Source organism: Guillardia theta (genome assembly GCF_000315625.1).
Source record: "Guillardia theta CCMP2712 unplaced genomic scaffold GUITHscaffold_226, whole genome shotgun sequence".
Classification (NCBI taxonomy): domain Eukaryota; class Cryptophyceae; order Pyrenomonadales; family Geminigeraceae; genus Guillardia; species Guillardia theta.
In genome coordinates, this window is record NW_005434450.1 from 1,425 (window position 1) to 25,384 (window position 23,960).

General features: G+C 56.0%; 7 protein-coding genes across 7 annotated transcripts; 5 read left to right on the forward strand and 2 right to left on the reverse strand.

Moving 5' to 3' along the window:
• Positions 1 to 788: 788 nt before the first annotated feature.
• On the forward strand, positions 789 to 1,052 carry GUITHDRAFT_121351 (hypothetical protein; the record flags this gene model as incomplete). Its single annotated transcript, XM_005819382.1, has 1 exon — positions 789 to 1,052. The coding sequence occupies one exon, from the start codon at positions 789 to 791 to the stop codon at positions 1,050 to 1,052; it is 264 nt and encodes an 87-aa protein (XP_005819439.1).
• A 247-nt stretch (positions 1,053 to 1,299) lies between these two features.
• GUITHDRAFT_82284 (hypothetical protein) lies at positions 1,300 to 1,665 on the reverse strand (the record flags this gene model as incomplete). Its single annotated transcript, XM_005819383.1, has 2 exons — positions 1,300 to 1,342; positions 1,394 to 1,665. Coding segments are annotated over 2 exons (315 nt in total), but the record flags the coding sequence as incomplete, so codon positions are not given.
• A 3,710-nt stretch (positions 1,666 to 5,375) lies between these two features.
• Positions 5,376 to 8,598, forward strand: GUITHDRAFT_121354 (hypothetical protein; the record flags this gene model as incomplete). The annotated part of the gene is made up of 8 exons (XM_005819384.1): positions 5,376 to 5,400; positions 5,540 to 5,603; positions 5,654 to 5,693; positions 5,748 to 5,858; positions 5,917 to 7,767; positions 7,948 to 7,996; positions 8,190 to 8,457; positions 8,511 to 8,598. 8 exons carry the CDS (start codon positions 5,376 to 5,378, stop codon positions 8,596 to 8,598), a joined length of 2,496 nt encoding a protein of 831 aa, XP_005819441.1.
• A 1,367-nt stretch (positions 8,599 to 9,965) lies between these two features.
• GUITHDRAFT_148607 (hypothetical protein) lies at positions 9,966 to 15,183 on the forward strand (the record flags this gene model as incomplete). The annotated part of the gene is made up of 16 exons (XM_005819385.1): positions 9,966 to 10,637; positions 10,784 to 10,879; positions 10,925 to 10,984; positions 11,035 to 11,123; positions 11,160 to 11,254; positions 11,284 to 11,455; positions 11,514 to 11,639; positions 11,682 to 11,788; positions 12,079 to 12,566; positions 12,774 to 12,860; positions 12,939 to 13,147; positions 13,387 to 13,653; positions 13,958 to 14,031; positions 14,233 to 14,311; positions 14,617 to 14,791; positions 14,941 to 15,183. 16 exons carry the CDS (start codon positions 9,966 to 9,968, stop codon positions 15,181 to 15,183), a joined length of 3,039 nt encoding a protein of 1,012 aa, XP_005819442.1.
• A 764-nt stretch (positions 15,184 to 15,947) lies between these two features.
• On the forward strand, positions 15,948 to 18,006 carry GUITHDRAFT_156322 (hypothetical protein). Its single transcript, XM_005819386.1, has 10 exons — positions 15,948 to 16,028; positions 16,717 to 16,771; positions 16,820 to 16,888; positions 16,939 to 16,980; positions 17,032 to 17,148; positions 17,198 to 17,257; positions 17,307 to 17,417; positions 17,468 to 17,624; positions 17,673 to 17,746; positions 17,889 to 18,006. Exons 1-10 carry the CDS (start codon positions 15,958 to 15,960, stop codon positions 17,949 to 17,951), a joined length of 819 nt encoding a protein of 272 aa, XP_005819443.1. The 5' UTR covers positions 15,948 to 15,957; the 3' UTR covers positions 17,952 to 18,006.
• On the reverse strand, positions 18,004 to 18,754 carry GUITHDRAFT_156323 (hypothetical protein; the record flags this gene model as incomplete). The annotated part of the gene is made up of 3 exons (XM_005819387.1): positions 18,004 to 18,259; positions 18,302 to 18,666; positions 18,713 to 18,754. Coding segments are annotated over 3 exons (632 nt in total), but the record flags the coding sequence as incomplete, so codon positions are not given.
• Positions 18,755 to 20,018: 1,264 nt separating this feature from the next.
• GUITHDRAFT_148610 (hypothetical protein) lies at positions 20,019 to 22,911 on the forward strand (the record flags this gene model as incomplete). Its single annotated transcript, XM_005819388.1, has 5 exons — positions 20,019 to 21,918; positions 22,050 to 22,177; positions 22,223 to 22,282; positions 22,526 to 22,588; positions 22,885 to 22,911. The coding sequence occupies 5 exons, from the start codon at positions 20,019 to 20,021 to the stop codon at positions 22,909 to 22,911; spliced, it is 2,178 nt and encodes a 725-aa protein (XP_005819445.1).
• Between the last annotated feature and the right edge of the window lie 1,049 nt (positions 22,912 to 23,960).

The window sequence follows — 23,960 nt, forward strand, 5'->3', positions numbered from 1 at the left end:
GAGAGAGAGAGAGAGAGAGAGAGAGAGAGAGAGAGAGAGAGAGAGAGAGAGAGAGAGAGAGAGAGAGAGAGAGAGAGAGAGAGAGAGAGAGAGAGAGAGAGAGAAGCAGAGGAGGGGGAGGGGAGGAGAGAAGGCAGGAAGTACCTTCCAAGTACAAAATCAATGCTATCCATCCCCCCAGCACACATAGGAAGAAGTTAAGGCTCGTGCTCTTGATGGCCACAGTCTGAAGCATGCGGCGGAGAAAAGAGGCGGGAAGAGGATGTGAGGAGAGAAGGAGGGAGGAGAAGAGAAGACCAGTCTAGGAAGAAGGTGAAGGGAGGTAGAAGGGAGTGAGGATGAGATTGAGAACGCAATCTGCTTGTCAATTACGACAGATTGATTTCTTCAACAAGATGCGATTTCCTGCCCTGCCTTGGCAGATATCAGGGACTATTTGGGGGCAGGGGTGGAAGAGAGATAACGTCTGTTTTTCAACTATAACAATCCTATATTCCCATGCTCCCTCTTCGAATTCTGCTCTCTGAAACTCTCGCCCTGCACCTTCGTGTTTCCTGCCCAGCTCTTCGATCCTCCCTTTCACAGCTCGTGCTCCTCTATCTCATCTACTCTCTCTCTCTCTCTCTCTCTCTCTCTCTCTCTCTCTCTCTCTCTCTCTCTCTCTCTCTCTCTCTCTCTCTCTCTCTCACTCACTCACTCACTCACTCACTCTGCTCACTCCGCCCCTTCCCCCCTCCTTTCTCGTGTCCGACTGCTCGTCTGACACTTGTCCAGCATCGCAGGGCTACATGGACAGCAAGGAGCAATTCTTGGTCGATTTCGAGCAAAAGAAGTGGGTCGAAGCCTCGTCTTCCTCCGCGGGGCGTGCGGCAGCCATCGACGTCACGCCCGAGTCAGTCGTACAGGAGCATGTCGGCGAGTCAGATGCGGGGGATGTTCTGTCAGAGCTCAGTGAGCAGACTCGCTCAGCAGGAGCAAGAGCAGACGAGCTGAGGAAGAGACGGCTGGAGGCAGCCAAGAAGCGAATGCAGCTGAAAAAGGCGACAAGCTGATCATCCCAGCGATAGCACACCTTGTGTACATTTTATCTCGGAAATTTGTTTCTTGTTTGTATTCCTAGCAATCTTCTGAATGAGTGTTGAAGTTTCAATGCTAGATGTTCCTTCCTACTGTACACCATCCCTCTCGCATTTTTCATCTCACCATACTCCTTGCACGTCAACGTTGAGGTGAAAACCTCTGAAGACATGCTCCTCTCGACAGTCACCGTTATTTTCGTCTTATAGTCGCCGCCACCATCTACATGGGCTTGAAAGGAACAGCTGAGAACGTGTCTGACCACCTGCGAAGGTGCGAGTCAGCAATAGCGCTGTGAACGCGAGCTCTACGTCACCTCTTGAACTCAGGATGGTAGTCAAAGTGTTCCATCAAAAGCTTCAGACCATCTGCATGCTTGACTTTGGCGTTCTTGTAGAGAACATCCATCTGCTTCATAAACTCGTCGTACTTTGCAACAAAAGGGCCGAACTCTTTGTCGTAGTGCGCCGCCCATTCCTGGTTCTGAACGATCCTCTTCTTTAGGAATTCTTTCCTCTGCTTTAGTCTCAGAATTTCCCCTTCGTAATCCTCTATTCCCTTCTCGTCTGCTTTGATTTCTGTCCCAAGGAAAGGAGGGCGTTACTGACTCTCACTCAGACTGGCAAATCAAACACACAAAGACATTAACAACAGGGTACGCAGAACAATTTTATGGTCTTCAACCATCACTCATCGAGGCTTATAGCGTCTCATCCACAGATCGATGCAACAAATCACGCGATGCACGCCTTCTTACCTCCTAGTAGATGGTCTGACCTGATCTTGAAGTTCTCCATGATCTTCACAGAGAACGCGCAGTTCGTCTTCAGCTCATGGCTCTTCGCCAAGAAGTCTATCCGCTCGTGTGCTCCCGCTCCCCCTCCTCTTCCTCTTCCTGCTGCCCCCGTGTTCCCCCTCGACGCCATGCCGTGGAGTAAAAAGAACAACGGAAAGACCCGGATACTCCCGGATACTCCCGGATACTCCCGGATACCGTAGTACTAGTCCGATCACCGTCGCCGCCGCCCGGCCGCCGGCCGGGTGCGGCGGCCGACTCCGCCGGAGTCCGGGAGTCCGACTGGCACTGAGTCCCCGGGAGTCCCGGATGCGGCCGGGCCGGGCCCGGGGGAGGGCGGACTGACTCAGTCCCGGTATGCCCACACGGACTCGAGTCTTCGGGGCACTGCCTGCCGCAGCCCGGATCGGACGGTCCATCGGAGTAGACGGGCGAGCCGCGCTGAGCCTCGGACCTGGTCCGGGCTGAGTGCGACACCGGGCCCTCGCTGAGTCATCATGGCATGGCTGAGAGATGACGCGGCCCCGGACGGTCAGACCGTGACGGCCGCGCGGCAGGCTGACGGCGACCGTGGGGAGCCGGCCTCGGGCGGCGTTGCCGAGTCGCCCGCCGCCGGTATCCCGGGCAGCCAGGGCCTGAGCGCCGGCGCTCCGATGAATGCCACAGTGAACTTATCAGTATTGACGGTCTTCATTTGCAGTGTTTGAACGAGGGCTAAGTGAGAGGAACAAGTGTATCATGAGAGAAGATCAAGCTGCGATTGAACCACGTCGAGCTGGTTTCTATCATCATGCACCTCCACACCCGAGCAGAAAATCTCACCTTGTGGAGGAAGTCGACCAGTTGATCCTCTTGGAACTCGAGCCTGACATTCTGCATGCCAAGTCCTGTCGTCAGCAGAGAAGACAAGGGGAAACCGAGAAAACCAGGACAGGAACCAGGAGGGCTAGGATAAGGTTGGTGGGAGGAGAGAGGACGGAGGACGGAGGACGGAGGACGGACGGACGGACGGAGGCAAGGAGGGAGGGAGGGAGGGAGGGAGGGAGGGAGGGAAAGCAAACAGAAGCACTAACATCTCTCGGCCTTGCTCCACTCTCGCCATCGTTCTCTTCCTTGAACTTGAAGCTGAAGATCGCTCGAGGCTCGAGCTCGCTGGGCAGAATCACTAACGGGGCATCAGCAGCAGCAGGCAGACCGAGTCATCCCTGTCGTCCCAGTCTTGAGGTGAATCCGCCAGTCAATATCCTTGAAACCCACTCAGCAACTTGAGCGAAGACATCAACGACGGTAGCGGTACCATCAGTTCCTTCATCCCGCTGTTGTGCGACAAGCGGAGTCGGCTGCAGAGGAGAGAGTGAGTGAGAACGGGAGCAGGGAGCAATTGGAACTGGGGATTTTGGTCCAGTGCGAAGGCTCCTCTTACCGCAGGATTTCTTTCCCTTCGCTGCTCCATATCTCCGCAAAGACATTCGCCTGGTCGCGCAAACTCTCATGACAGGACACAGCATGTCAAGATGCAAAGATGGAGTACGTGAGACGGTATCAGCCCTGCCTCCTGGAGATGTGCTGAGAGCTGTCGGAAGATGGTGACAACCGACCCTTAAGCAGCGCTTGCGTGTACCAGATCGGCTTTGATGACGTGGTAAGCGCTCCGTTCCAGGAAGAACGAACATGCTTCGACTATCGTGTCAATTTCGTTCGCACTGACGCTCAGATGCTCTTGGAGCTGAATAGACAGTACGTCAAGTCATGTCAGAGGAGGAACAGGAGGGAGGAGCAGGAGGTGGAGGTGAAGGAGCAGGAGCAGTAGGAGCAGGAAGAGCAAAAGGAGGTGGAGGTGAAGGAGGTTGTACAGGAGCAGGAGCATGAGGAGGAGATGGAGGAGTAGAAGGAGATATAGGTGCAAGATCAGGAGCAGTAGGAGTAGAACGTGGAGAAGCAGAAGGAAGTGGAGAAGGAGCAGGTAAGGAGAGGGAGCGGCAGGAGGTGGTGAAGGTGGAGGAGCAGGAGCAGGTGGAGGTTAAGGAGCAGAAGCAGCAACAGCAGCAGCAGCAGCAGCAGCAGCAGCAGCAGCAGCAGCAGCAGCAGCAGCAGCAGCAGCAGCAGCAGCAGCAGCAGCAGCAGCAGCAGCAGCAGCAGCAGCAGCAGCAGCAGCAGCAGCAGCAGCAGCAGCAGCAGCAGCAGCAGCAGCAGCAGCAGCAGCAGCAGCAGCAGCAGCAGCAGCAGCAGCAGAATCAGGAGCAGGAGCAGGAGGAGCAGCAGGAGGAGGTGGAGGAGGAGCAGTGGGATTCGGAGAAGCAGGAGCAGTCCAGGGGACCTGAGTCAGCTCTTCTTTGGTGAACGCATCGCCTTTTACCCCAACCTTCCGCGCTAACCTGCGAACCATGATTGCAAGTTTTGATTCTTGGATGTCATTGATCAGCATGACAGCCTCTCGCACTCTGTTGGTCAAGTTGAAGATCTGCTCCTCCTGCTCGGCCATGTTGGCACAGTCGCTACTCTAGATGTTCCTGCGTGAAATACGTCAGCGCCACATTTCGGTACGTCATTGTTGTTTGTCTACATCAACTGAGATCTGGCAGAGAAATCTTTAATCTCACAACCGCTATGCAAGTTGGACATTTCTTGTGGATCAAACGCTCGAAACCCAACAACGGGTACGAGAATATCGACATTCGACTAAAAAGCTTCGTCGATCCTTCATGAAACAAGTCTTCCTACTCCAGCTACCATCAACTTCCTATCCTCTTCTCCTCCCTTCGAACTCCTCTCCTCCTCCTCCCCCTCCCCCTCCCCCCTATCTCCTCCTCCCCTCTTGCCCCCCCTCCCTCGTCACCATTGAGCTCATACCGCACACCTCACCCACCCCAAGAAGGAGGCAGAAAGCAGGGGTGGGTGGTAGGTCGTTTGGGGTCAAGGTTTGATGAGCAACATGGACCCCTCATCTGATTACCCTACCCCCAATTACAAGATGAAAATGGTCTATACACCCCATTTTTGACCTGAATTTCGTAGACTTTTGGGAGGTACATTAAGTACCCCACCATATTTTTATGACACCTAGTGAGAGGTACCCCCTTGACTTGACCCGCCGGGCGACATGGCGTCAGGTACAGGCTCAGGAGGGACTGACGCTACTAGGCTAGTGAGCTGATAGCTTGAGAAGGGAGGAGAGGAGAGGAGAGGAGAGGAGAGGAGAGGAGAGGAGAGGAAGACTAAGAGATAGAGGAATTGATGATCGCAGAGAGGAGGAGAGCCGGCCTGGGAACTTGGGGAGGGGGCGCCGGGTCCGGGCGGCAAGAGGTTGCAGTGGGTCGTCGAGCGTCATCTCGCAGTCAGTGAAATGATCAGCCACTACGAGCCGGTCTGTGCGGGTAGCGCTCCTGGTACTGGCTGACTGAGACCAGGGTGGGTTGAAATCCATGGAGAAAGGAAGCACAGAGGGCAGGGCTCTGATGTTGCTGATACAAGAGAAGTGAGATCGACGGAGGTAGCAAGTTTTATGGTTTCAAATGTTCAAGGAACCGGTGAGATGAGCAGTGTGAGGGAAGAAGCAGCTAGAAGAGCCGTAGCTGCTGAGATAGCGCTATACTGTCAGGAGACAAGCAACTGTCTGACAGAAGACTGTGTCTGCCGTAGTCGATACAGACTGACTGTGCTTGGCAGGATACTCGGAGGGTGAGGGGGGCGATCGGAACGGGTACCGTTACTCGGACCAATACTCTGACGGGTGATCCATACATTTTGACCTGCCGCCTTCGATGTGAAACACCATGGCAGGAACTCATACGACAGTGAAGCCGAATCCCTGATATCCGAGGTGACTTGGCTACTTGTGCATGGCGTGAACAGTGTCTGACGTCGCGGCCGCAAGGAACATGTTGGTGTCGCCAACAGGAAGGTGTTTGAGAACCCTGGACTCCAGCAGCAGAACTTGCCTCCCAGACCGAGAGTTGACATAGACTGGAGCGGAGTTGGAAATCAGGTGCACAACCTGATGTCCCAATCCAACCATCTCAATGTGTAGCTGAAAATTGCTATAGATGCGGCAGCTGCCACAGCACCAACATCAAACGACCCAGCAGCAGCAGCAGCAGCAGCAGCAGCGTCAAATGCAGCAGCAGCAGCAGCATCAGCATCAGCAGCATCAGCAGCAGCAGCAGCAGCAGCAGCATACCCATGGACACAACATGCTGGACGAACTTGTCCGGATGACCAACCAGACGAAGCTCGGAGGGGCGAGCACGAACGGGAACTTTGGTCTGGTCCTTGCCCAGATAGACAGCAGGATCATAGTGATCGGGATGGCCCCGAGCATGCCGGCGAAGATGTCTGGGCTGATTCAAATCAACGACGAGATAACCGACATAGACGGTTACAACTTGCAGAGGATCCTCGAAGGGGCAGAGAACGAAGTGCTCGCTGCAGACAACGAGGCTGCATGGCTACGTGGGGTCTCCTACCAGGACATTCTCCGCAAGCTGGATGATTCAGACGCCGACTCACGCCTCCTCTCTCTCTGCCGCAATCTGCTGCGGTCGGCTGGACGCTCGGTAAGGCTGACGATCCGCCGGCAAGTGTTCGACGCGAGGAAGCAGGTCGGGGTTGGGCTCCTGCTCAACATCACCAACAACGGCGTCTTCGTCGTCGGGCTCGCGCCCAAGGGGTCAGCGGAGCGGGAGGGATCGATCGCGGTCGGGGACCAGGTCCTTGCCATCGGCGACAGAGTGCTGGAGGGGCTGACGACGGAGAACCTCGTACAGCTCATAGTAGGACCCCAGGGCTCAGGATTATCGCTGACTTGCAGGAAGGCTGCCATGAACTCGACCGCCATGGCTGACGGCGGCTCCCTCCCCCAGGGGAAGATCTTCCGAGTAAGGCTCCTCCGGGGGACCGAGGACTACTTCGCTCGACTCGAGAGGATGGTCAAGGACGCGACAGCGAAGCGGCATGAGCTTGCTGGGAGTCAGCTGGGGGTGCTGGTGAAGACGAGCTACAAGGAGCTCGTGGAGGCGGCAGAGAAGCATTCCAACCATGCAGATTGGCTGCAGGTGGACTTGAACCTGTTCATGCGCGGCATGTCCAGCACCGGACCGGGCAAGAGCCCAGTGGAGGAGGAGCGAGCTCTGCATCGAGAGCTGGCGGAGCAGGCGAACTTTCTTAAGGGGAAGCTCGCAGAGTCCAACAGGCTGCTGGAGATCAGGAGGGCGGAGCTGCAGGAGCTGCAGGCTCAAGGGCCCCCGGTCGAGGTGGACAGCAGCCCGATCGAGCCGCTCCTGGTGGAAGTGAAGTCAGTGATCGACCAGCTGATTGCGCTGGACCAGGAGGTGACGAGCTGCGAGGAGAGGATCGCAGACGTGGAGAAGGACAGGATGAGGATCGCTGCTGAGAGCGACGCGGAGAGGCTGGAGAAGGAGAAGCTGGCGGGGCAGTTGAGGGAGAGGCAGTCGCATCTGAGCTCGCAGGAGGGGAACGCCGCGAGGACGCGGCAGCAGTGGGAACAGGAGCGACAGGACCTCATTGGGGAGGCCTTGCGCATCCGGCAGTCTCGCATCCACACGGAGAGGGTGCTGCAGGAGACGAAGACAGTGCTGAAGGAGCTCACAAGCGAGCTAGAGGAGATCATCTACAGAGTCACCATGAACGAGAGGAAGCTCAGCAAGGTCCATGCTGGGGTCTCCCGGGCCCACTTGCTCTCCCAGGAGGTGTCCAGGGACATGGAGGAGCAGCTCCGGTCGGACGGCGGGCTCTCTGACTACGTTCACGACGGCATGCTGCAGCAGAGTGCGTACAGGAGGTATGGAGCAGGAGGATACGACGACCTCTCTGCGCTCCCCCGGCCTCCTCGCCATGCCAACGAGATGTTCAGGAGCACTTCTGCTCTAGAGATGAAGGTTGGTGGCGTTGCGTCCTGCATTGTTGTAGTATCCTCCTTGTCATCCCTCTTGTCATCCCCACTCCTCCTCCTCCTCTCCTCCTCTCCTCCTCCTCTCCTCCTCCTCCTCCTCATACACTCATGCCTTCTTCCCCTCCCCCTCATTGTCATGTGATCCTCGGTGACCTTGACGTTGCAGATGGCTCCTCATGCCAGGAGGATGAACAATTCTACTTCGGTCATGCCAGGTTGCTCCCTCGCTATCCTTAGCTACTTCCTCTCTCCTCTCTGGTGCTCCTCATCTCTGTCATCTCCTCCTCCTCCTCCTCCTTTCTCTGCTCTCCTGCACCGCTCTCCCCTCCTCCTCCTCCTCCTCCTCCTCCTCCCCATGCCTTTCTTCCTGCTGCTTCTCACTTCTCACTTCTCACTTCTCACGCCCAGAGCTACCGCACATGGACTCCGGGCTCTTCCATCTTTCCGGTCACAGCTTTCCCATCCCAAGCCAGCCAGTCCAACAGGGAGCTGGGAACCTCGACAGGCTTGCGAGGACTCAGGCGAGGGAGGAGGAGGGAGGGGGCCTGATGAAGCACGTGGGACCGGAGGACTACAACCATGCACACCTGATGGACTCGATTCTGAGGGAAACGATGCCAAGGGGGGAGGACAGGGAGGACAAGAACAACAGGGGTGGCACCCGCGACACAGCAAGGTGACAAGTCCCTGCGCTGTGCTGGGGTGGGTGCTGACCGTGCTGGTGCCCAGCAGCAGCCATGGGAATCAGGAGGAGAGGATGCGGAGGATCACTGCGCTAGAGGAGGAGGTGAAGAGGATACAAGCATCGCTGAGTTAAACTCGTGGGGCTCGAGTCGAGCGGGGCCTGTAGTCACTTGGCCCGGGCCCCCGGGTTGTTCAAGTCCGACGGTCCGAGTCGCTCGGGCCCAGACTCCCACCGTGACCTATCCTCTCAGGCTAACTTTCCTACTAGGCTCAGTCTCACTTACTCATACAACTCCGGAAAGCTTGTTCGAGTCGACCGTACTGGAGTCACTTCACTTTGAGTCACTAAAGGCTTCCGGCCTCACTCCGGCCGGGCCCCGTGTTGAAGTTCCCAGTACCCTTCTCTCCCCAGACGGTGACACAATGACAGTGACACCCGAAGTAGACAGTGATAGCACCGACTGCAAGTTTCTGTAGCAGTCACCGGGTAATAGTTATCACTGACCAATGGCCGCGCAGGAATGATATCAGGATACAGAGAACAAACGGAGGTGATAAGAGATTGGTATAGATGGTCAAGCTTGTTTACTTCAAGCAATCCAGTCTCACAGAGACCATACACCTCGTTCTCCTTTCCCTGTCCTGCAAATGCGAGCGGCCCTTCCTTCCTCTTCGTCGGTCCCTAAAATAGGGACTGCCTGGTCCTAGGAACTACCACTACCGGTACTCTATGCTTTATCTGCGATATGATTCTTCGACCGGTCCGAGGCCTGGTTCCGTAACTTGAGGGTTCCCTGAGAAAGAGTCATAGGCTTGACATGACGAGGTCTTCGATTCCCATCCAACGCTCTCTGTGAAGTTGATATAGCTGCTCCCTTGACCTTGACAGGTCCTGTGTCTCCGCTAGAGTCATGCTTGGAGGTGGTCTCGTGCATTCCTTGTAAGTCCTCCGCTAAGATGATCATGATAGTACTGTCTTCTTTGATCAGACCCCTTGTTCTCCCATGTCCATGACTTCAGGGGTGATACTTCCAATCTCCCCTTGAGCGTAGTCATATCCTGCCACCGTGTCATCTGCTGTCCTGTCGTGGACTGATATAAGCTGACTCGCTTATCTCCTGCTGCCATCCGCGAGTCCTAGGTTCTTGCTGTCTTCTTCATGATTCTCCTACGTCGTCCTTATTGTAGCTGTTGCTGTCCTCTCCAGGGGTGCATTCCGAGGCTAAGCATCTGTGTACTTGAGCCACGTCGATTGCTTGGCATTGTCTGAGGTGAAGCTTGCTCCTATCAGGTGCTTCAACACCCCGGTCCTCCGGGACTCGGGACAGGCTGACTCATCCGAGTGCCTTTTCTTTACTCAAAGCCAGTTAAGTTAAAGATCAGTACGAGAGTGCTGAGGGCTTGTCCCAGCCCCCGTAAAACAAAAAAAATCTTGAGAGGGTAGGGTACCTGCATTGGGATTCCTAGGGGTAGGGGTAGTATGCAGTGCTTTGGGGGCGCATGTCGGTCGCCGGGAGGATGGTAGTCGTCCTGGGAGCGGTGCTCATGGCAGCGACGAGGCTAACAAGCTCCCAGCATCACGAGAATGCCGGATGCCATGGACGAACATGGCTGCTGATGCACAAAGAGCGCCTTCATGAGAGCGGAAATCTCTGCCGTGATGCTCGGATGAGCTTTCTGTTCAGCCAGTGCGATCATGCTACTGCACCGCCAGCCTTCATGCACTCGCCGATCCATGAGGTGCTGCGTCCTCGTGTCAAGAACACCTGCTGTCCAAGATGGCGGGTGAGATGCAACGGGAAGCCTCCTGCTGTTGTGGCTGTCAGGATGCTGACGAGAAAGGACTCGGAGTTTGAAGGAACGGAAACTTGGACGCTTGTTCAGATCAAGAAAATGATCCAAGGGAGTGGGGGGGTCATGACGATTAGCGCGCTAGAGGAGGACTGGATGAATGCCTTCCCTTCCCATGACTTGAGCAAGTATGCGAGCGAAAGGAACAAGTCTCTGACTGAGTGGATATCGGGGAACAAAGACATCGGGGTCGATTATCAGAATGGTGAGGACGCTGATGGCTCTGACGAGGCGGATCATGAGCACACCAGCATCTACCTACGAAGATTCAATCTTCCCAGCAACATGAGCGAGTACAAGAACCTTCACGCTCTTGTCTCGGTGATACCTCCTGCCATTCTTTGACCTCCAATCCACTTGCTCTGCTCTGCTCTGCTCTGCTCTGCTCTGCTCTGCTCTGCTCTGCTCTGCTCTGCTCTGCTCTGCTCTGCTCTATCCTCAACAGCGGATGTAATCGTTGGCTACAGGACCTCATCGGTCTCTTGGAGTCCAGCAATGTAGAGCCGAACATTGTTGGCTGCGTCTCCGCAATGTCGCACTTGAAACGGCTGCAACATCAGATGGTAACTGGCGCTCGACCTATTGCATGACGAGTGAAGCGATGGCAGGGCAAGAAGAGGTCAATGCAGACAAGATACGTCGACTTGTATTCTCACTTGCTAGAGATTGTGAGTTGAACATCCCTTCGTGTGTCCGTTGAAGTTCAAACTCACTCCAGGTTGAACCGAGTCTTTTCAAGTTGAAATTCAAGCATATTGCGATGCTGATGAACTCGCTGGTTTACCAAGACTGGCTGGACCAAGAGAGGTAAGGCAGCATCCGACGGCTTGACAAGTTTGAAAGGCTTCCCAGAATGATCGAGGTCATCGAATTGTGTATGAAAAGACTCCAAAAGATCCTTTCGCATGTCATCCCAGGCACTCAGTATGAAGTGGTTGGTCTGTAGTTGACTTTTCCTCTGTTGCAGACGAGGAGATGAAAGATTGGCAGTGGTCAAACTTGCTGAGCGAGGATGGATACAACCAGAGGACTGTTGCGATCCTCATCAACGCCATGGCAAAACTTAAGTTGAAGGACGAGCTCGTCCTTTCCAAGGTTGCGAGAATCATCTTGGGGAAGTGCATGCCACCAGGAATGAGGTGAATGCGATGGAGCATGATGGGGATTGTGATGATGATGGTGAGGAGGAGTGAACAGTCAGCAGTCAGCAGTCAGGAGTCAGGACGGGGACAAGGACTGGGACAAAGTAGATGTAGTTGTTGGATCTAGAGAGAAAATAGCAAGATTTCAGACGTTGATGATACGTGGTCAGATCACTGGGAGGTCAGATCCTAGACCCCCTGACGCAAAATCTCTTGTTCGCAGAAGTTTGAACATCGCCCTCTTTCTCAATGGTTATGCAAGGCTCAACTACTTCCCTCCGGACTTGTTCAGCGGGATGACAACAGCGATCCTTGAGATGGGAGAAGAGGGTCCGTCTCGTCCCTTCCATGCCTCTCCTGCTCTCTTTCTGATATCCTCTTCTCGTCATCCTCCCTCGTTCCCTAGTTTTGTTATCTCAGTCTTATTTCTCTCTTCTCCTCCATCCTCTCCCTCCCTTCCTCTGAATCGTCTACCTTCCTTCTTCACTACACTATTTCTTCCTGCCTTTCCCTGCCTTCTTTTCTACTTGACACCGCTCCTCCTCTACCCATCGCCCCCTCCTTCTATCCCATCTTCACCCTCCTTCCCTCCCTCCCTGACTGTCTCGCGATCTCTCCAGGCTTCCAGGGGTCTTCCGGTGCCAAGGACGTAAGCAACATCCTCAACGCCTTCGCGCGCCATGGCAGTTGCGACAATCAGCTGCTCCAGTTGTTCTCCGTCGTCCTCCGCAGACTGGAAGCTCAGGGCGTTGAGTTCTCCTCGCAGTCCATTGGCAACATAGCCAACGCATTCGTCCGCCTCGGCTATTCGGACGACAGCCTTAGCCCCACTATAGGAAAAGTCCTGCTTGCCATACCCCCCGACGACCTCGATACGCAGGCCATTAGCATCCTGACCAACTTCTTTGCCAACCAGCAGACTCTCCAGCCCGAGGTGCTGAGGTGCCTGGAGTTTGCGGTGCTACAAACTCAGCTGGACGAGTGGACGGGTCAGTCGGTGGGGATCACCCTGAATGCTCTGCAGCGGATCTCCTCTCCCAACATCATTGTGCTGTCCCACCTGCTCGACGCGTGTCTGCAGCTCGACGACTCGGAGTACGACAGTCAGGTGCCTATTGCCATGCGGGGAGGAGAGGAGGGGAGGGAGAGGAGGGAGAGACGACAGAGTTGAGAGAGAGGGGGAGGGAGTTGGAGTGGAAGAGAGGAGGGGGGGGGAGGAGAGAGCAAGAAGGAGAGCAAGAGGGAGGGAGGGAGGCGGGGGAAGGGAGCGGAGGAAGAGGAGGACACGGATGATGGTATTGATGCTGCACACCAGGCGATCAGCAACGTAGTCCATGCGTTCGCAAAGGTTCACTTCGCCAAGGTCATCGACTGCTCGATCCTCTTCGAGAGGATGGGGCAGGTAGTGGCACGCATGAGCCCACAGGATTTCTCCCCGCAGTCCATCTCCCTCCTCTGCAGGAGCTTCTCGAAGCTGCAGGATGAGTCTCGGAGTGCTCGAGTGGTCCTGAACCGCCTCCTCCAAGTGGTCGAGAGCATGCCCAAGGGCGGGTTCAACCTCCAGGGGATCGCCATGATTCTCCGCTCCGTTCACGCTGGGGATGTGGAGAGGAAGGAAGAGCGGTACAGTTACTACTTCCAGCTGGTCAAGGGCATGTCTCCCGCAAAGATGAGCTCACAGGGCCCCAGGTCTGTTCCTCCGCTCTTTGAACCAACACCACCTTCTCACCCTCTTCCTCTCTTCCTCTTTGTATTCCTTCTCCCCATCAAACCCCTGCCTACCATCTGCTTTGCCCCTTTCTCGCTTCTCCTCCTCCCTCCCTCGTCTCCTCCCTCCCTCGTCTCCTCCCTCCCTCGTCTCCTCCCTCCCTTACCCCCTCTCCTCCCTCGCTCTCGTCCTCTTGCGTCAGATGAGATGGAGGGAGCAGGTCGATCTCCGAGATGTTCGAGGTGCTGGAGAAGCTGAACTGGCAAGACCAGAGTCTCCTCCTCCTCCTCTCCCAGCGAGCCATCGAGACCGAGGAGTATGCCTGGATGCCGACATGGGTAGTCGCAGTCTTGTCAGCAGCCCGTCACTTCGGCCTCATCCGCACACAACCTCTCCTCTTCGCTCATCTCGCCCGGGCTGTTCAGCACATCAAGCCGACTCGTCCCTTTCATCAGGACCCTCCCACCATCCACGAGTTCAGCATCAGGTCAGCCTGCCCCATTCTTCATCCCCTTTCTTGCAGTCTTTTGCTCCATCACCACAACCACCACCACTTCCTCTTTTCTTCCACTTCTTGCTCCTCCTCCTGCTCCTTCTGATCCTCTTCTCGCTCCTGCACGCGCTTCTGCTTCTTTTCTGGTCCCTGCGCCTCCTGCACCTAGTCCCTGCTCCTGCTCTCTGCTCGTCCAAATCTTGCGACTGCGCCTACCCTCGCTCCTCTCCGCTGCTCTGCTTTCCTGCTCCTCCTCTCCACCTTCTCCTCCCCGCACCTCCTTGACTTTGGTATGCAGGGACTTGGCGGCGCTTGCAGATGTTTACAGCGACCCTATGATCTTCGACGAGTCCATCTTCTGGCACGTTGCTGGTTGTTGCTCCTCCTTCCTGCTTCTCTCGTCACCCTCCATCCTTCTCGTCTTCGTCCTCCCTCCTCCTTCCCCTTCTCCCTATTTCATATCCCTGCTCCTGCTCCTGCTCCTGCTCCTGCTCCTGCTCCTGCTCCTGCTCCTGCTCCTGCTCCTGCTCCTGCTCCTTCTCCTCGCTTTGAATTCCTTGACCACCCCCTCAGCAATCGCCCAGCAGTTTCCCGAGAGATACTGGGATGCTTCATCCTTAACTACATGCCTCAAAAGTTTCTACAAAACCGGGTTACCTTCCTGCTCCCCCTCTTCCTCCTCCCTCTTCCTCCTCCTGTCAATCTCCGTCCTTGCCTTCACTTCCACATCCCCCTTGTCCTCGTCCTCTCCTTTCCTCGTCCCTGCCCTGCCCCTCGTTGGGTTCTGATCCCCCCTTTCCATCCTCCTCCTCCCTATTCTCTCTTCATCAACTTCAATCGCCTATCGCCACGCACCCTCCCTCCCCTTCCCCCACCAAAATCTCTCTTCCCCTCTCCTCCTCTCCCCTCTTTCCCCCTCCCTCACTATCTTTTCATGTTATCTCATGCGGCAAGCAGTCAAAACGACATGTTCATGTACAAGTACTTCGCGCGAGCCGCTCTCTCTCTCTCCAAGCCCAGTAACTCTCTCTTCCTCCTCCTTCGTCTTGCCGTGACCGCTTGCTGTCCTCCAGACCTGCCGGGCAGCGACGCGGCTGCCATGCTCGACATCTTCTCGAACCTCAAGATCCAGGTCTCCTTCTCAACCCTCAACTTGCTTCCAACCCCTCCTATCCTCTCCCTCTCCCCCTCCCACTCCTTTCCTCTCCTCCCCTTCCTCCTCTCTTGATGCTCCCCGTCCCCTCGCGCCCCAGGCCTCAGGGCCTGACCTTCCTGCTCCAGGATGCCACCCTCTACGCTCACCTCCTGGACGCGGTCGGCAGAGAGGGAGAGGCCTTCGTCTTCACGGCTCCGATGAGCAGCGAGAGCAGACAGTGGCTGTCGTCAGGCTTCAACGACACGCTGGCACGCGAGCTCGCAAGGATCAAACTTCCCGAGGATCAGCTGTGGACGCCGGACATGAACGCTGAGGTCTCGATCGACTTCGACGCTTTGGAGGAGAGAGGAGACACTCTGAAGGAGTGAGGATCAGATCAGGCCCTAGGACTCCTGCCCCGGGGGCCCGCCGGACTCGCCGAGTCTCTCAGTGACCAGCCTCATTCAGGGCCGCAGGCTTCCCGGAAACTATTGCGACTCAGTCGGACGGTCACAGTGGCAGTCTAGCTCAGTGACGGTCATCGTCAAGGCTTTTTACGGTCGACGGTCGGCAGAGGCGGCCCGGTGACTCGCGGACTCAGTGTCGGCCCGCCGGCCCCGGGCGACCCGGGCACACTGTTGTGAACTGGTATAATTATCTATAAATTTATAACATTTTCTCATAATGCCCTACGGGTCGCGCTTAGGTGGATGAGGGGTGTAAAGTCTGGGGCTGGAGGGGTGGGGGTTCTCCAGTACCCCCTGTAACGATACATTCCCTCTAGCTTCATTCTGAGACAAGAGGGGGTAGGGGTACATGATGGAAGGTTCCAGGCTCTTGAGCAAGGGTGGGTCATTGTGGGCACTGGAAACGGGGGGGGTGCAGTGTGTAGAAGGGGGTAAAGATGGCGGACAAGGGGGGGTGGTAACGGTGAGGATCCTTTGAATGAAGGGGTAGTGGTGGGGCAAAACCTCTACAGCCATAAGTAGGGTGGGTACATTAATAATAAAGGGGTCATTTTATATCAACGAAGGGGGTCCAAATGAGTATTCATAGGGGTAGGGGTCAATGACACCGGTGTTGATCCCTGTGAATTGAAGGGGTAGGGTAGGGGGTAGGGGTGGTTTAGCTGCTCCGGTCGCGAAATTGTTTCAAGTTTCGCCATGCGCGTTCCCCTCCTGCTTGCCGCCGGCGCCGCCGCATGCTCAGCGTTCGCTCCTGCTGTGCCATCCGGGTATGTGAGGGATCAATTAAGAGATCCTTCCCTTTGTTCCTCCCTGCTTGATATCCATGGCCTGTGCCCATGTTCATACATGCACCATCGTCCTCCTTTCAATGCTACGTTTAACAACTGTGTCACATGCTTCTCCCTCTTCTTCTCCTTCCTCATATATCCTTGTATTTAAACTACTTTGCTCTCCCATGAATTTCGTCGGCCCTGTCATGTGTGCCATGCTGTTTGCATTCATGTTCTTGTGCTTTCGTAGCTCCAACAATAATGTCGGGTAGAGTGGAAATTGAAGCAAGGGATGATGGAGCTGCGCTTGCCGGTGGATCACATCGCTTGTTGAGGGAGCATTGTTTTCGTTTCAACAGCCTTCAACCCTGAAGCGAAAGGGGGGATGGGGCTAGGGGGAGAGAGGAGGGTAGCGCAGGCAAGAGTATAGGATACGAGTTTCTGAGGTCATGTGTTTGAAAGCTTTCCCCAATCCCTCCAAGTACTGTGACAGGGGAAATTCCTCATAGATGAAGTCAGGCTTCATTAGATAGAAGCAGCACTGTGCACATGATAGGAATGATCTCTCGACTGATGCTGCTGATCGTATGTTGGGAACTTTGATATGATGGCCTTTTCTCCATGCCTTCCTCCTTGCTCGTCCCTAGAAGGATTCCTATCGTCGTGCTCACGAATTTCTTCACAGCACTGGGCTCACCTCCCTCAAGATGGCCCAGGCTGCTCCTCCTGCCAAGCTTCCCGTAAGTTGCCTCTGACTCAGCGGATGAGCTGTTGACAGTTAATCGCAGCTCCCTAAGGCTAAGGTCAACGCCTTGGAGGTCAACAAGAAGCAGTGGGGAATCGAGGGAGCTCCTGCTGTACGACTCCATCCTCCCTCCTACTCTTCCCAGCTGACCCTCTCCTGTAGGCTTCGGCTGCTGCCCCTGCGCCCAAGGCTGCTCCTAAGAAGGTCATTGTGAAGTTGTGAGGGGTTGGCCCGATGCTGACTCTCTCCTTCCAGGCTGCTGCCAAGGCTGCGGCTGCTGGCAGCGACAGCTCCATGGGCTTCACCGGAGTCCCCAACGACTTCTTCCGCCCTGGACAGTCTGCCTTTGCTGCCGAGCCAGCTACCCAGACCGTGAGCTTGCACGCCGCACCTCCTGTCTTTTTCTAACATTGAACTCCAGTTCCTTGGCATGCGTGGACCCCGCGCTGAAGGCCACAGGGAGAAGTTCGGCGGAAAGCACGTAAGAGGATCGCATGCCTCCTGACAGGCTTGTTCTCATGCTGCCGCAGGCCGCTGTTAGCTTGGCCATGGCTGCCCTCCTCTTCCAGCCCATCTCCCAGGCTGGCATGTACTCCATGGAGGGAGGCTCCCTCTCCAAGCAGTCCTTCTCTAACCTCGAGGTCACCACTCCTCCCAGCTCCCGTCCTCCCTTGCTAACGGCTGCGGTCAGGTGCCCGGATTTGGCAACGTGAAGAAGGTTCCCACCATCGAGTCCTTCTTCCCCTTCTCCAAGGCCGGCTTCGAGGCCTCCCCCGTGCTCTTCTCCAAGAACTCCATGGTCGTCGTGGAGGACCCCCGCGCTGGATGTGGCGCCATGTACTCCGATGGTCTGCTCCTGTCATCCCCCCGGGCGACATACTGACGTCACTGCACAGGTGCTTGCCACACCTTCCTTGACGAGATGTCCGATCTCCTCAAGAAGAAGCCCGAGACCCTTCCTCGCTCCGAGGTAAGAGCTTGCCTCGCCTCCTCCTCTCCTTCCTGTGTTTCTACCCCCGAACGCTCTTGTCTTGTCTCCGTCATCCCTGCTCCCTTCTCCTCCTGTTGTTCACCTTCATCGAATACCCTTGTGCTCATACTGCAACCTTCAGGGCAAGCCCCTCTACTTCACCCAGTGGTCCTACGATCACGCTGCCTGGAACGCCAAGAAGTAAAGGAGTGCAAACATTTATTTAGTTATTGTTGTCGGTAAATCGTGTTGGTCTGCACTTCTGCACAGCAGATGTCTCTCGCTGCTCTACTGCTCCTGCTTGAACACATGAGTCTCCAACAACTTTCCTCCCACCGGAGTGACAGCGTTGGCCGCTGCTTGCGTGTGCTTCCTGAAGTTGTCGAACCAGTTGCTCTCTCCCTTGCGGTCCAGAGCGTCTGAGGTGGCCATCCACGCCCCCATGAGGGCGGCATGGCCGCATAGGACGAGGTGGCCGGGCGATGCCTTGGATGTGGGGCCTTTGGGGGCAACCTGAGCGAGGGTGAGAGGGCGAGTGCGAGGAGCTCGACTGACCTCGTTGCTCATCATGGCAGGTACAGCAAGAGCTTCAGTCGTACCGCCGACCTGGTGCCATGCAGCGGAAGGCATCAGCCCGCGCACGTCGGGCGTTACTTGAGTGTTGCAGTCAGGAGGATTCCAGGTAACGTTCCATCCTGGCATGGGGTCGCAGATGCCGGGGTATGCAGTGTCGTAGCTCTCCGTAACCAGCGACTGAGTACCTCCTGCTTGGTGCCATGCAGCGGAAGGCATCAGCCCGCGCACGTCGGGCGTTACTTGAGTGTTGCAGTCAGGAGGATTCCAGGTGACGTTCCATCCTGGCATGGGGTCGCAGATGCCGGGGTATGCAGTGTCGTAGCTCTCCGCCAGTTGGACGGGGCCTGAAGTCAGTCTGTCATCGACACAGATCGTCACATGCGCTCTCACCATTGTGAAACATAGCTCCAAGATGTGTAAGTTCAAACATCTGCCAACAATCAGCACATGGCATCTCAAGCTCGAAGGAACGTCGACATTCCAGGTCGACCCTTTGTCACTTACTCCCCCCTCACTCTCACGCAGTCCCAGTCCCCCACCCTCATGTCCCAACTCTGCGAAAAAAACCTTCACAAAGTCTACTCACAATCATTCACGAGCTTCTTGATCTTTCTAATTCACTTCTGACCCCTCCTTCCCCCACCGACCTGCCTCGTCCTGCTGATTGTTCTGGTCGATTCTTCCCTCACCCCATGCTTCCCTTCGCGCCCTCAACCCTTTCTGTCTCTCGTCCTCAATCCTCTGCTGTCATATCGTTCCTGTCCTGCCCTCACCTTCCCTCCCTCCTCTCTCCCCCTCCTCTCTCCCTCCTCCTCCCCCCCCCTCCTCTCTCCCCCTTCCTCTCTCCCCCCTCTTTCCCTCCCCATGTCTGTTCGACAAACTTTGTATCCCCCACCCCCCCTCTCACATGGGGGTATACCACCTACCAATGACAAATCCATCAAATAGTCTCAAAATGACCCCTACTATCAGTACCCACCCCTACCCTCTCCCATACCTCACAGAACCAGAGCAAAAACGTTGCAGCTACGTAACGTTAAGTCAGTTGAGTGTTACAGATATGTAACGAGATGTGACTGGTTCTCTGGTCAACCATCTGCGCGGATTGTATCGACTTTGTTCAGTAGGGGTACATTTTCCTTGATATATGGGGGTAGGGGTGATATTTGTACCACAAAGGTGCGAAAATGCAACTGGGTGTAGGAGGTGGAGGAGGGAGGGAGAGGGAGAGGGAGAGGGAGTGGGAGGGGGAAGGGGAGAGGGAGCGACAAGATGGAACCATCGAGAGAGATAAGATGATCAGGGGAGGGGAGAGGAAGAGGAAGAGGGTGAGGAGCAAGAGCAGGAGCAGAAGCAACAAAGAGGTCGCACAGATGCCTTCATGCCTATCATCTCATTATTGATCCTGTCTGTGATGCTTCCTATAAGTCCTTGATGGAGGGAGAAGGGAAAGAAGAAGATCATTTCTCCGAAGCTGTGTCCATGCTTGACATCAGTGATTGCTTTTCTATTCTGTAACATACTCACTCGATACTATTGTTGTTGGGATTTACTCCTACCGATTCCATTGCAGGCAACGTTGCTCTCATCATATCTTACTATCGATTCAGGCCCGTCGCAATCTCTTGTTCAGCGGGAAGGCTCATGTTCTTGACCTTCGTCTCTCTCCTATAATGCTCACTTGAACCACATTCTGATGTCGCTGCTCAACGCAAGGCCGCTGGACTTCGATACAACCTGGAAGCTCCTGCAGAGTGAAGTGAGCAGGCTGGTCACAGACCCCACAGTCGGGATCTCCAACCAGAAGTTCGTCCAGTGTCACACGTACATCTACAAGATCTGCACCATACCGCAAGGCAGGGAGGGGAAGCCTCTCGCGGACCGCCTCTACTACGAGCTGAAGGGATGCCTGGAGAGAGTGTGCAAGCAGATTGCCAGGGAGCTGCTGGTGTCGAGCAACCTGCTGCCGCTCTACCTCGCCAAGTGGAAGAACTTCGCCATCGGCTTGCGGTGTGTCAACGCCATCTTCGACTACCTCAACAGGTTTTGGATCAGGTCCCACTGCCAGGAGGGGCTGATACCGGAGGACGGAGTGTACCCGAGCGTCCTTGAGATGGGGACGGCGGTGTGGCGGGACAACGTGCAGGTCATCCCGGTAGCGCAACAGATGCTCGAGGCGATGTGGAGCCATATCTGTGAAGGCAGGAAGGGAGCCCTGTTGGAGTTCAGCTTGATCCGGGAGATCCTCGGGGTATACAGGGAGCTGGGCTGCCGGCCCGACAGCGGGAGGGTGTATGACTCGGACTTTGCGGGCCCCTTTGTCCAGCTGACCTTCCAGTTCTACTCGCAGGAGGCGCTGGAGTTGATGGCGGCCCAAGACTTTGACGCATACGCGCTCAGGGCGCACGAGAGCATATCGTCGGAGCTGGCTGCGGCCTCGCGCTTCCTCCTCCCTGAGACGCTGCCAGAGCTCTGCATGGCCTGCGAGAGGGCCTTCATCGAGGAGCAGAAGCCTTGGCTACAGTCCATCTTCGAGGCTCTCCTGCTGCAGGACGACATGCGCGAGCAGCTCTGGCGGCTGTACGCGCTGCTAAGGAGGGTAGACGGGGCACTGGACGGGGGGAGAACGAGCCTCTTTGAGCTCATCTCAAGGGAAGGGACGGCGGCGATGGCGGCGCTGGAGGAGGGAGAGGATGGGGAGGGCAGGCAGGGTATCGATCCAAGCATGTTCCTGTCGACCTTCACGGAGCGACTGGAGTACTACTACACCCTCGTGCACGACAGCCTCGAGGATGACGCCGAGTTCCTCAACGCCGTGGCAAAGGCGCTGGTCGTCGTCGTCAACTCCATCAAGAGCTGCGCGCTGCTGCTCGCCCAGCATGCGCACTCCGTGCTGGACAAGCACGGGGCCCGCGAGCGCGGGATAGGATGCGACACCGTCTCCGCGATGACGGACGTTGTGACCTGCCTCAAGTACGTGCTTGACAAGGACATCTTTCAGGAGAACTACGTCAGACTGTACGCACAGCGGCTGATCCTGGATTCGTCGATCTCGCAGGAGGCGGAGGAGTTCATGAACGATTCCCTGCGGTCAGTCTGCTCCCCTGACTTCATCTCCCGTCTGCAGAGGATGCTGGCGGACAAGGTGAGGAGCAAGGAGCTGGAGGACGACTTCTACGACGACTACGATGCCGACACGAGCGTCTGCGGCATGCATGTGCTCCTCCTCACTGCCGGGACCTGGCCCATCGCCATCCCCTCCCCCATCCCCATTCCCGACTGCCTGCGGCAGGGGATCGAGACGTTCGAGGTGTTTTACGGGAGCAAGTACAAGGGAAGGAGGCTGTCTTGGATGCTGCAGCTGGGCAAGGCCGAAGTTCGCGGGTTCTTCTCGAGGACGTACGAGTTCTCCGTGAGCATGGCGCAGCTCTGCGTGCTGATGGCCTTCAACACTGCCCCCTCCCTCTCCTTCCCGGAGCTCCTGACGATGACCGGCTTCGAGGAGGAGGAGCTCGATCAGGTGCTGCGGTCGCTTGCCAAGTCCAAGCTCCTCCTGCAGGTCAAGACGTCGGACGCTGCAGGCACAGAGGAGGGAGGTGAGACTGCGGGCAAGGGATGGGGAAGGAGGGAGGGAGCGAGGGAGGAAGGGAGGAGGGGAGGAGAAGCGGGGGAAAGGGGCGAGGAGAAGAGCTGAGGAGGTGAAGTGGGCTTGACTCTTGTGTGCTAGATCGGAGCGGGGAGGAGTCGGAAGGGTCGGAGAGGAGGAGGGAGGAGATGAAGATGCTGGTGAACGACAAATACAGCAACAAGAAGACGAGAGTGAGGATCGTTCCTCACATGGCCATGGGGAAGAAGGTCAGCACGGCATCACCTGCTGGTCTCCTGCTGACGAGGAGGCAGGAGGAAGCCAGCAACGCGGCTGCAGAGGAGCTCCCTCAGGACAGGAACCCGCAGATTCAGGTGAGGATTCGAGGGAGAGGTGGGAAGGGGGAGCGGGGGAGGAGAAGGTATAGGTGAGAGGGGAGGAGAGAGGAGAGGAAAGGGAGGGGAGAGTGGAGAGGGAAGGGTGCGGAGAGGCGGTAGAGGAGAGGAAGGGTTCGCGAGAGGAGGAGGAAGGAGGGGGATGCGGAGGAAGGGAAGAAGAATGTAAGCCGGGTGGAGGGCGAGGGGGGGGGGAGGCGGGAAGGTCTGAAGATGCAGCAGGCTGTGATCGTCAGGATCATGAAGCATCGAAAGATACTCTCGCACAATGATCTCACAAAGGAGGTGAAAAGTATCCTCCTGCTCCTGCTCCTGCTCCTGCTCCTGCTCCTGCTCCTGCTCCTGCTCCTGCTGTTCTCTGCCGCTCCTGCTCTCGTCCTCCTCCCCCCTTTTCTCTCCTTCTGCTCTCCTACCCTGGCGTAACCTTGACTCGCCGTCCGGTCCCGTCTTTGTCCCTCCTCCCATCTTCTCCCTTCCTCCCCTCCCATTTCTCATGTGCAGTTTGGCCTATTTCTCGTTGCCTTCTCTCTCTCTTCTCCTCCTAACTCGTTTCTTAAGGTTCTCGAGCACCTTGCGGGCAGGTTTGTTCCCTCCTGCCCAGACATTAAGAGGAACATCGATGTGAGTGGAGCTTTCCTGCTCCTGCTCCTGCTCCTGCTCCTGCTCCTGCTCCTGCTCCTGCTCCTGCTCCTGCTCCCGCTCCCGCTTTAACCTCCTCCTCCTTCGGCTGTCTTTACCTCATCTTTCTCCTCTTCTCTCCAGCCCCCCCTCCTCCTCCTCATGACCACCTTGCTGCTGCTGCTGCTGGAGGAGGAGGTGGTGGTGGTGGTATTAGCTCGCATACCATCTCCTCGTCCTCCTCTCCTCCTCGACTCCAGCAGCCTCGCTTTTGATCACAACGCTTCTGCAGCAGAGGTCAGCACTTTGTTGTTGAGATTCCGAGCCAGTATGTCAATCTTCATCGGGGAGGTTGTGACTCTCCATCTTCCTGGCTTCCAGCAGGAGCGCCAAGTCCCCGTTGTTTTTTCCAGTGTTGAGTTTTCGGCAGCGAGCTGGCAAGCATCTTCGCAGTCACTCATTTTCACGGCTGGGGAAAACATCACAGCGGGGACACTGTGCAATGTTACTGTTCTGCGTGACGCAATGATACGGTTGCCTTTGGACGGAGTACGGGTCAATCAAAGCAGTCTGAAACTGAGCACCAATGCACGGCAGGGGCCCATCTTGCCAACGAGCATCTCATTGGTCCAGCCTGTAGGACACTTTGTACAATCTGAGCTGTTGTATGATCCTGCAATAGCCGGCAGATTCACGAACATCATATTGCGCATGAAACCTGCTATGGCTTTGAAACGTGATGACGTTTTGTTGGTCGATTTTCCTTTTTTGCTGTACTCACCTTCGTTTGACGGCAATTTTTCATCAAGCTTTGTCTACCAAACATCTCGGAATATTTCATTTTCTTGGCAAGATGCCACGTTGAGGATGCAGTTTGATGAAGGTGTTCAACCATTGAACCAGGTTGACATATTTATCATGAGCAATACTACATTTCAGATTCCTCCTGCAGGAATCAGTCGTTCATCTCAGCCTAGGTATCTTCTGAGTGCAACGGAGGGGCCGATCCCGTGGACCATATTTGCACCACCGCCATTGG